Genomic DNA, 10,782 nt, shown 5'->3' with positions numbered 1-10,782 from the left:
CAGACAAGTCGACATACAATCACATAAAGTACATAAAACAAAGAATACAGTATAAAAGGCATCATCACATAATATTAAAAGAGTGCTTGTGCATATTCAGTAAAGGCATCTAATAAATAAATAAAGAAGCAATAAACAATATACTTTAAACAAACATCGACACTAGTGTTGTCCCGATACCAATATTTTGGTACCGGTACAATACCAAGCATAGTCGATCGATATTTCTTACTGTCAAAAAAATATATATATATTTTTTTTGTTATTGTTAACAGGAATTTAGGACTTTAAATCAGAGCCAATAGTAGTTTTTGCAAATGTTTCGTTATTTTTGCTCAATATATTCTATGTAATAAAAGCATATACCGGTAACAAAATAATTTTCATATTAATTTGACATTGTTGGTCCTTTGTATTGTTTTTATAATCGCTTTATTGCCGACAAGTCGACATTCAATCACATAAAGAACATAAAACAAAGAATACAGTATAAAAGGCATCGTCACATAATATTAAAAGAGTGCTTGTGCATATTCAGTAAAAGACATCTAATAAATAAATAAAGAAGCAATAAAAAATATACTTTAAACAAACGTCGACACTAGTGTTGTCCCGATACCAATATTTTGGTACCGGTACAATACCAAGCATAGTCGATCGATATTTTGTGCTATCAAAAAAAAAATATATATATATATATATATTTTTTTTTTTTTGTTATTTTTTTTTTTTTTTTATTGTTAACAGGAATTTAGGACTTTAAATCAGAGCCAATAGTAGTTTTTGCATATGTTTCGTAATTTTGCTCAAAATATTCTATGCAATAAAAGCATATAACAAAATAATTTTCATATTAATTTGACATTGTTGGTCCTTTGTATTGTTCTATAATCGCTTTATTGCAGACAAGTCGACATACAATCACATAAAGTACATAAAACAAAGAATACAGTATAAAAGGCATCGTCACATAATATTAAAAGAGTGCTTGTGCATATTCAGTAAAAGACATCTAATAAATAAATAAAAAAGCAATAAAAAATATACTTTAAACAAACGTCAACACTAGTGTTGTCCCGATATCAATATTTTGGTACTGGTACAACACCAAGCATAGTCGATCGATATTTTGTGCTATCACAAAAAAATATATTTATATATTTTTTTGTTATTGTTAACAGGAATTTAGGACTTTAAATCAGAGCCAATAGTAGTTTTTGCATATGTTTAGTTATTTTGCTTAAAATATTATATGTAATAAAAGCATATAACAAAATAATTTTCATATTAATTTGACATTGTTGGTCCTTTGTATTGTTTTTATAATCGCTTTATTGCAGACAAGTCGACATACAATCACATAAAACAAAGAATACAGTATAATACGCATCATCACATAATATTAAAAGAGTGCTTATGCATATTCAGTAAAAGGCATCTAATAAATAAATAAAGAAGCAATAAAAAATATACTTTAAACAAACATCGACACTAGTGTTGTCCCGACACCAATATTTTGGTACCGGTACAATACCAAGCATAGATATTTTGTGCTGTCAAACATTTTTTTTGTTTTTTTTTGTTTGTTATTGTTAACAGGAATTTAGGACTTTAAATCAGAGCCAAAAGTAGTTTTTGCATATGTTTCGTAATTTTGCTCAAAATATTATATGCAATAAAAGCATATAACAAAATAATTGTCATATTAATTTGACATTGTTGGTCCTTTGTATTGTTTTTATAATCGTGATCAACAATGTAATCAGCAGCTCCAGAAAGTAATCAGATATTAACAGTAAATTAGGAAGTAGATGAATAATAGTTTTGATAAAATAATACAACTGGAAATGATGTTAGCGCAAACATCAGCATGGTTCTATTATCATTTATATGACAAATATTATATGGTGATGTATATTGTTATCACCGGAGGCTGCGATATGTGTCGATTTTAGGCCATATCCTTAACGCTAGCTACTACATTTGTGTAAGCTCCATCGTCCAGAGACTCATCTTCTGTGCCCCGCCTTCCTTTTCAGAGTAGAAGCCCCAAGCACAGCCACAGCCCCCTGCCTGGCGTGGGCGACCAAGTCGACCACCTCTCCTTGACTTCGCTGGACTCGCTGGAGGCCATGTCTGAGGTTGAAGTGCCATTGGGCTTCACCCGGGGCACCCGGATACGCGCCAGCCTGCCCGTGGTGCGGTCCACCAACCAGACCAAGGACCGCTCGCTCGGTGAGTCTCGCTACAGGCAGCCGTTTTGTAATGGTGAAATCTATCAAAATATTTGATGGATTGGGCTGGGCCATATGGCCTTTTTTTAATATCTCGATATTTTTAGGCCATGTCACGATACACGATATATATCTCCATATTTTGCCTTCGCCTTGAATGAACACTTGATGCATATAATCACAGCAGTATGATGATTCTATGTGTCTACATTCTTCATACTGCATTAATATATGCTACTTTTAACTTTCATGCAGAGAGGGAAATCACAACTAAGTCAATTTAGCAAAAGTGTATTTATTAACAGTTATTAAGCAGCGGCACAAACATTCATGTCATTTCCAAAACAGAAAGTGCAAGATTGTCAGAGACATTTTAAAACAAGCTATTAGTGCACTTTTGTGCATGATGTCACTAAGATGACATATCAAAACAACACTAAATTAAAGTGCACTTTTTGTACAGAACACCACTATAATAGTTTAAAACAAATAAAGTGCACTTTTGTGCCTGGTGTCACACAAGATATGTCAATAAGTGTCAAATAAAAATGAGCTGCATAATAGGAAATCAAATCCTTCGCTATGTGGTAGGTTCCCGCGGACGTTATCTCCTTATGTCGTGTACTATTTCTTTCATACGGTGTTGATGTGGAAATGGTTGCCTCTGCATTTTGTTGGTGTGGCACCGAACTGAGATGTTGACATGCGGAGTAAGCACTCTTCATTCTCTGTCTAGCAGGTGACTTTTCAAATGATGCTACATATTATCAGTAATGCTACTTTGTGTAGGCAGCTACGCTTTTGCCCCACACTTGACAAATTACGGTTGTCTGTTCGACATATTCCCACTTGAAGCCAAACCACCGCCAGACGATGGACCCCGTGCTGTTTTTCTTGGGAATTAATTGTTCCTTCATTTGTTACCAGATTTGCACCTTTTTTCTCTCGTATTACCACTCGCACCACAGCTAACGTTACCCATGCTGCTACCTCTCTGTAAGAAGGTGCACTTGTCTTGTCATCTCTGTGAGAAGGAGAGACTAGAAAGAGAGAGAAGAGCCTTTAGTGTAATGCCAGCAGCTAAAAGCAACTGCGTGAGAACGTATACTCGAATATCAGTCATTTTCTATATCGCACAGAGACAAACCCACGATATATCGAGTATATCGATATATCGCCCAGCCCTAGCTTCAACATACAAGTATTATTATGGTGTGTGTATAAGGTAAGACATATTATCTGGCGTTTTGTTTCGCAATATTATGCAAAAGCAACTTTTCTTACCTTCTGGTACCTGCTGATCTGTATTTGGGATCTGCATAAATCTTGAAAAATTGTGCGCATCCGCCTTTGTAGTCTGTGACGACTCTATAGTCGATAAGCTTCTTCTTTTTCTCTATCTTCTTGTTATAGGACATTCATCCTCCACTGTTGCCATTTCTAATATAAAGTAGTGTGAAGTTCTTACTTATATCTGTCAGTAAACACGCCATGAAAGCGCTAAAACATACTGGTGTAGTGAGTTTACATTATTCACCCAAGGAACTTTAGTTATTAGAGAGTTCCGGTCGGACGGTTTTTCACGGGACACACCTTGTTGTTGTTTCCGGATGAGGAGATGCTGCTCCGTTATTGATTGAAGTAAAGTCTTTGTGGAAGTCGCTTCCTAACGGTTCCGCTGCGACACACGTCACAGGAGACAGGCGTGCAGAGTTGAACAGAGTTTTAATCATACAGTTTCAATTCGACTTTTCAGTCGCTGTCTCTTCCAACTCTCCAAGTTCTCCAAGTCCTCCTCCCCTGCTGTTCCCGACCGCTACTGTTAAAGACAACAGGTGATTAGACAACTCGTACCACATGGGAAATCTAATCACCTGTTCAGCTGTGTTTCGAAGCCGGCCCTGACACGCCCCTGTCTCAGCGCGCTGTCCTCAGCACCCTGGACAGGGGCGGCGAGCTCCGCTCCCACAGGCAGCGCTGGCCACGCCTCCCTCCACAGTCATTAAAACAGTTAGCTCCTTCTTTTGACACTTCTTCCACTCCCGTCCTTGCACGCTACACCGCTACAACAAAGATGACGGGGAGAAGACGCTGTCGAAGGTGAGCCACGTAAATAAGACCGCCCACAAAACGGCGCATCCTGAAGCGACTGTCAGAAATGATGATCTGTAAAACATCATCTATGCAACATTTTGACCAAAGAACCACCATTACATGTTATGTAGACCACAAGGAAGTGCTTTACATTTAGAAAAAATAATAATAATGTGACTCCTTTAATGCGCCCTATAATCCGGTGCGCCTTATATATTAAAAAAGATTGAAAATAGACCATTCATCGGCAGTGCGCCTTAAAATCCGGTGCGCCCTATGGTCCGGAAAATACGGTAATAGTAAAACCGGTTAATTGTTGCATCCGGAGTCCTGATTGGGAACAGCCGCTCAGGACCACAAGACGACTATTCATCTTTGTTCACAGTGATGTTGCATATTTACACAACGCATGTTCAGCCAATTGCAGTCTTGCTGGCAAACATCTGGACGAAAAGTGCTAACAGAGCGGCTCTCGTGGGGAAAGGCTGTGACTGAGTGACGTTATTACTACTGGAACCCAAACACACCAGTCGGGGCTCCTCGTGTCGAGTCAGCACTTTTAATTCCCCCTCTCTCTCCTTCAGTCTGCTTCATGGAGCTTGCTGGACTTGTGTTAACTCTCATTAACGTCTGCTCGCTTTTACTGGCCCGGTCTTTTTATCAGTCCAAGCACCTTAAGTTCAACTTTCTTCCCAGAAATGTGAACTGCTATTTATGTCAGCGCTTTATCATGTTCTCAGCTTGAAATATCAGCTTTATTTTCTCCTCACCAATGAATCGCACTGACCAACCTGCTATAGACAAGCAGAACTTTCCAGAGATATGGATCAAAAATACAAGTGGAACATTTTTTTTTTTTTTGGCCGCTATTGTTTACACAAGTGCTGTGTGGGCGTGTCCAGACACTCTGTGGACATCTGGTTTTCCTAAATCGCTGTCCTCGAGACACACCCTGCTTTGAGGCTTCTGATGCATGGTGAAAAAACACAGCCCTATTTGGCCAACATAAGCTCATAAATATTACTTGCCGGATGACATACACATTGTGCACCATTTTTCTGAAGGAATACTGCACTTTTTTAGTATATGTGTGTGTATATATATATACATATATACACACACATATATATACACATATATACACATACATATATATATATATATATACTGTATATATATGTGTATACATATGTATATATATATATATGTGTATGTATATATATATATACATATATATATATATATATATATATATATATATATTAGGGCTGCAACAACTAATCGATTAAATCGATTAAAATCGATTGTAAAAATGATTGGCGATTAATTTATTCATCGATTCGTTAGATCTATGCTATGCGCATGCGCTGAGGATATGTTTTTTTTTTTTTTTTTAACCTTTATTTATGAACTGCAACATTTACAAACAGCTGAGAAACAATAATCAAAATAATAGGGGTGTTACGGTACGTGTATTTGTATTGAACCGTTTCGGTACGGGGGTTTCGGTTCGGTTCGGAGGTGTACCGAACGAGTTTCCACACGGACATATTAAGTAGCGTACTGCACGTTGTGTAAACAATACTCAAAACGCCGGACATTTGAGGCATTTAAGAAACTCCGCCCTGACAGCTCCGCAAAAGAGGACATGTCTGGTGAAAAGAGGACGTATGGTCAGTCTATCCTAGCCCGTTAGCTGCTAGCAAAAGAGGACTAGCAGCGATCGGTTTCAACGGACGTGAAACCGATCGCTGCTAGCATGCTAGCAGCTAACGGGCTACGGTAGACTGACCATACGTCCTCTTTTCACCGGACATGTCCTCTTTTGCTTCTTTTCTGTCTTGCCTCTGGTGAGGGCAGTCACATTTTTTTTCCGCTCCCTTCTTCTCCCTGCTTGCTCTCTTTGTTTTGTCTTGTCTACACTTTTTTGAAGCCTCTTTCTTTGCGCTGTCCTCCAAATCTAAACATCAGACATGGAAATGATCAGCTGGACTCTCGACGCAATTGACAAAATCTTTTCGACGAGGAAAAGAGGTTCTGGGGAGCCTGGCTGCCCTGATGGAACCATTGCTGCGGGGTACGCGAGAGATTCCTGGGATAAATGGAGAATCATGTGCCTCTCAGTCCTTTCCATCGAGGACTTGGAAGACATCTACCTATTTGGAACCGGGATCGCGGGGCACCTGTTGATTGGGCTGGGCATTGCTCTGGTGTATCGTCAAATTCGTAAGACGATGGCAGCCACTCAAGGAGCCCAAAGGCTATTCGTCGCAATGGAAAGATTGGGCCGGGCTGTGGGATCACAGTCTGGGGCGATTTCTGAACTGAATCGCAAGATGGATCACATCATGGAGAAGCTTGCTGAAAAGGAAAAATGTAATATGAGGGCCAGCATGAACGAATAGAACAGACAAGCCATTGTAATGTCTGCTCGCGGAAAACAAACATCCTAATCTACGATTTGACTCCCTCGAATGGCCTTGACGCTGTAAACAACAGGAACAGGCTGTTCTGAAAACATCCCAGAGGACTCCTCAATGATGCACGCTTTTGACCTCCCTCCCTCCTCAACGACACCTGGAGTCGAACTTTTGCTTGCATGCAGAACGGCCCCAGGCCTATGAACACTACAGCAACATACCCAAAACAATGGGCATATACACACACACAACCCCTCCCCCACCCCACGCCTTCACCACCGCTTGATTCCCCTCGGGGTGATGGACGGCTGGCAGCGCTTCATAGCAGCAGTCGACCTCCAGGGTTCCAACTCCCCGCCCCTCTGTTGCGAGTTGTCGTGATTAAACGTAACATGTTTATGTGTGCATGGCATGGAGGTTTTTTCCCACTCCAGACTAGGCCCCCTTAGGAGCCCAGTCTTGATTGTATTTTTTTACTCATCTTGTTCCCTAGCGTTTTACCTTTTTCCCCATCTTTTACGGGGCGCCTTTGGCGACCCATCAGCGTTCCTGTTCTGTAACCCTGTACACTGTTTGTTTGTCTAATCTTGAACGGGTTTGTGCTGAAAACATAGTTTCGTTGTACTTGTGCAATGACAATAAAGTCCTATCCTATCCTAATGTACAGGTCATGGTGTGTAAATCAAGCTTTGTTGGCGCTTTTTGGATGTTTTCTCAGAGGGTTTTGTTGGCAGAATAGCTTAATGTCCATTACTTGTAATGTTCGTCACCTTGTACTAGCAGTTTTTTACTATCTAGAAGGAATGCACAGTAAAGGGAACACATGACTGTTCTTGTCCCACATAGGAATTGTGAATAATGGGCAAAATGTTTTTTAAAAAAGTGCAGTTTTCTTTGAACTGTTGACCTTTTGTACCCTTTGTACAACATCGCACAGCGAGGTAGCAGTACGTTGTCGTCCTTGATTTACAGTTGCCCCAAAACATGACTTTAAACAAAAATAACAACTGTAACCTACAAACCCAAAACCAGTGAAGTTGGCACATTGTGTAAATGGTCAACAAAAACAGAATACAATGATTTGCAAATCCTTTTCAACCTATATTCAATTGAATAGACTACAAAGACAAAATAAATAACGTTCGAACTGGAAACTTAATTTTTTGCAAATATTAGCTCATTTGGAATTTGATGCCTGCAACATGTTTCAAAAAAGCTGGCACAAGGGGCAAAAAAGACTGAGAAAGTTGAGGAATACTCATCAAACACTTATTTTGAACATCTCACAGGTGAACAGGCTAATTGGGAACAGGTGGGTGTATAAAAGCAGCTTTGATCCCTCAGGCGGTACTGCATCAAAAAGCGACATCAGTGTGTAAAGGATATCACCACATGGGCTCAGGAACACTTCAGAAAACCACTGTCAGTAACTACATTTGGTCGCTACATCTGTAAGTGCAAGGTAAAACTGTACTATGCAAAGCCAAAGCCATTTATCAACAACACCCAGAAACGCTTTGCTGGGCCCGAGCTCATCTAAGATGGACTGATGCAAAGTGTAAAAGTGTTCTGTGGTCTGACAAGTCCACATTTCAAATTGTTTTTGGAAACTGTGGACGTCGTGTCCTCTGGAACAAAGAGGAAAAGAACCATCCGGACTGTTATAGGCGCAAAGTTGAAAAGCCAGCATGTGTGATGGTATGGGGGTGTATTAGTGCCCAAGACATGGGTAACTTACACATCTGTGAAGGCACCATTAATGCTGAAAAGTACATTCAGGTTTAGGAGCAATATTTGTTGCCATCCAAACAACGTTATCGTGGACGCCCCTGCTTATTTCAGCAAGATAATGCCAAGCCACGTGTTACAACAGCGTGGCTTTATAGTAAAAGAGTGCGGGTACTCGACTGGCCTGCCTGTAGTCCAGACCTGTCTCCCATTGAAAATGTGTGACGCATTATGAAGCCTAAAATACCACAATGGAGACTCCGGACTGTTGAACAACTTAAGCTGTACATCAAGCAAGAATGGGAAAGAATTCCACCTGAAAAGCTTTAAAAATTGGTCTCCTCAGTTCCCAAACGTTTACTGAGTGTTGTTAAAAGGAAAGGCCATGTAACACAGTGGTGAAAATGCCCCTGTGACAACTTGTTTGCAATGTGTTGCTACCATTAAATTCTAAGTTAATGATTATTTGCAAAAAAAATAAAGTTTATCAGTTTGAACATCAAATATCTTGTCTTTGCAGTCTATTCAATTGAATATAAGTTGAAAAGGATTTGAAAATCATTGTATTCTGTTTTTATTTACGAATTACACAACGTGCCAACTTCACTGGTTTTGGGTTTTTGTATATTAAGACTACACTGTTCAAAAGTATCGTGATACATAATTGTTTCCCCAGCCCTACATTGTTCAGGGTCTTGGTGGCTAACAGCCGTAATCTCCTTGCAGGCGTGCTCTACCTGCAGTACGGAGACGAAACCAAACAGATCCGCATGCCCAACGAGATCACCAGCATCGACACGATCCGCGCCCTGTTCGTTAGTGCCTTCCCTCAGATGCTCACCATGAAGATGCTGGAGTCGCCCAGCGTGGCGGTCTATGTCAAAGACGACATGAGGAACATGTACTACGAGCTCAGCGATGTCAGGTAAGCCGGAGTATAATCTATGCAGTGGGCAGTTGATTTTTGTCTATTTATTTTGGGAGAGTTATAAAAAAAATTGCCGTGTCTATACAACAGGAGCGCTCTGCTATTTTTATATAAAGAAAGAATCTGCTCTCCAAATTTTTAAAGGGGAACATTATCACAATTTCAGAAGGGTTAAAACCATTAAAAATCAGTTCCCAGTGGCTTGTTTTATTTTTCGAAGTTTTTTTCAAAATTTTACCCATCACGCAATATCCCATCGTTATATACACCCGTCCATTTTCCTGTGACGTCACATAGTGAAGCCAACACAAACAAACATGGCGGAAAGAACAGCAAGCTATAGCGACATTAGCTCGGATTCAGACTCGGACTTCAGCGGCTTAAGCGATTCAACAGATTACGCATGTATTGAAACGGATGGTTGTAGTGTGGAGGCAGGTAGCGAAAACGAAATTAAAGAAGAAACTGAAGCTATTGAGCCATATCTGTTTGAACCGTATGCAAGCGAAACCGACGAAAACGACACGACAGCCAGCGACACGGGAGAAAGCGAGGACGAATTCGGCGATCGCCTTCTAACCAACGATTGGTATGTGTTTGTTTGGCATTAAAGGAAACTAACAACTATGAACTAGGTTTACAGCATATGAAATACATTTGGCAACAACATGCACGTTGAGAGTGCAGACAGCCCAATTTTCATCAATTAATATATTCTGTAGACATACCCTCATCCGCTCTCTTTTCCTGAAAGCTGATCTGTCCAGTTTTGGAGTTGATGTCAGCATCTGCTTTGAGTGTCGCAGGATATCCACACATTCTTGCCATCTCTGTCGTAGCATAGCTTTCATCGGTAAAGTGTGCGGAACAAACGACTGACCATTTTGTCGGCTTTCCCCAAAGCCTCGTATTTTGAACAAATTTCGTCCAATTTCTTGCCACTTTCGCATCTTTGGGCCACTGGTGCAACTTGAATCCGTCCCTGTTCGTGTTGTTACACCCTCCGACAACACACCGACGAGGCATGATGTCTCCAAGGTACGGAAAACAGTGGAAAAAAACGGAAAAAAACAGAGCTGATTTGACTCGGTGTTTGAGAAAATGGCGGATTGCTTCCCGATGTGACGTCACGTCATCGCTCCGAGAGCGAATATTAGAAAGGCGTTTAATTCGGCAAAATTCACCCATTTAGAGTTCGGAAATCGGTTAAAAAAATGTATGATATTTTTTCTGCAACATCAAGGTATATATTGACGCTTACATAGGTCTGGTGATAATGTTCCCCTTTAATGCACCTTTTAACTATCAATTTTAATCCACTTTGTATCATTTTTGTTTTAATTGAATTGTTGTTTTACTTCACTTATGTTTTGTACAG

General features: G+C 40.0%; 1 protein-coding gene across 11 annotated transcripts in view; it reads left to right on the top strand.

Annotated features, from left to right (window-relative positions):
* LOC133609842 (sickle tail protein) overlaps positions 1–10,782 on the top strand; it is a 264,761-nt gene that overhangs the window by 182,247 nt on the left and 71,732 nt on the right. For all 11 annotated transcript variants that reach the window (XM_061965843.1, XM_061965837.1, XM_061965840.1 and 8 more), the window contains 2 exons: positions 2,040–2,235; positions 9,203–9,401. In XM_061965843.1, the coding sequence (XP_061821827.1) occupies positions 2,040–2,235; positions 9,203–9,401 (395 nt within the window). The remainder of the gene's footprint in view (positions 1–2,039; positions 2,236–9,202; positions 9,402–10,782) is intronic.

The sequence above is a fragment of the Nerophis lumbriciformis genome, linkage group LG07 (genome assembly GCF_033978685.3).
Source record: "Nerophis lumbriciformis linkage group LG07, RoL_Nlum_v2.1, whole genome shotgun sequence".
Classification (NCBI taxonomy): domain Eukaryota; kingdom Metazoa; phylum Chordata; class Actinopteri; order Syngnathiformes; family Syngnathidae; genus Nerophis; species Nerophis lumbriciformis.
This window is presented reverse-complemented; position numbering and strand designations above follow the sequence as displayed.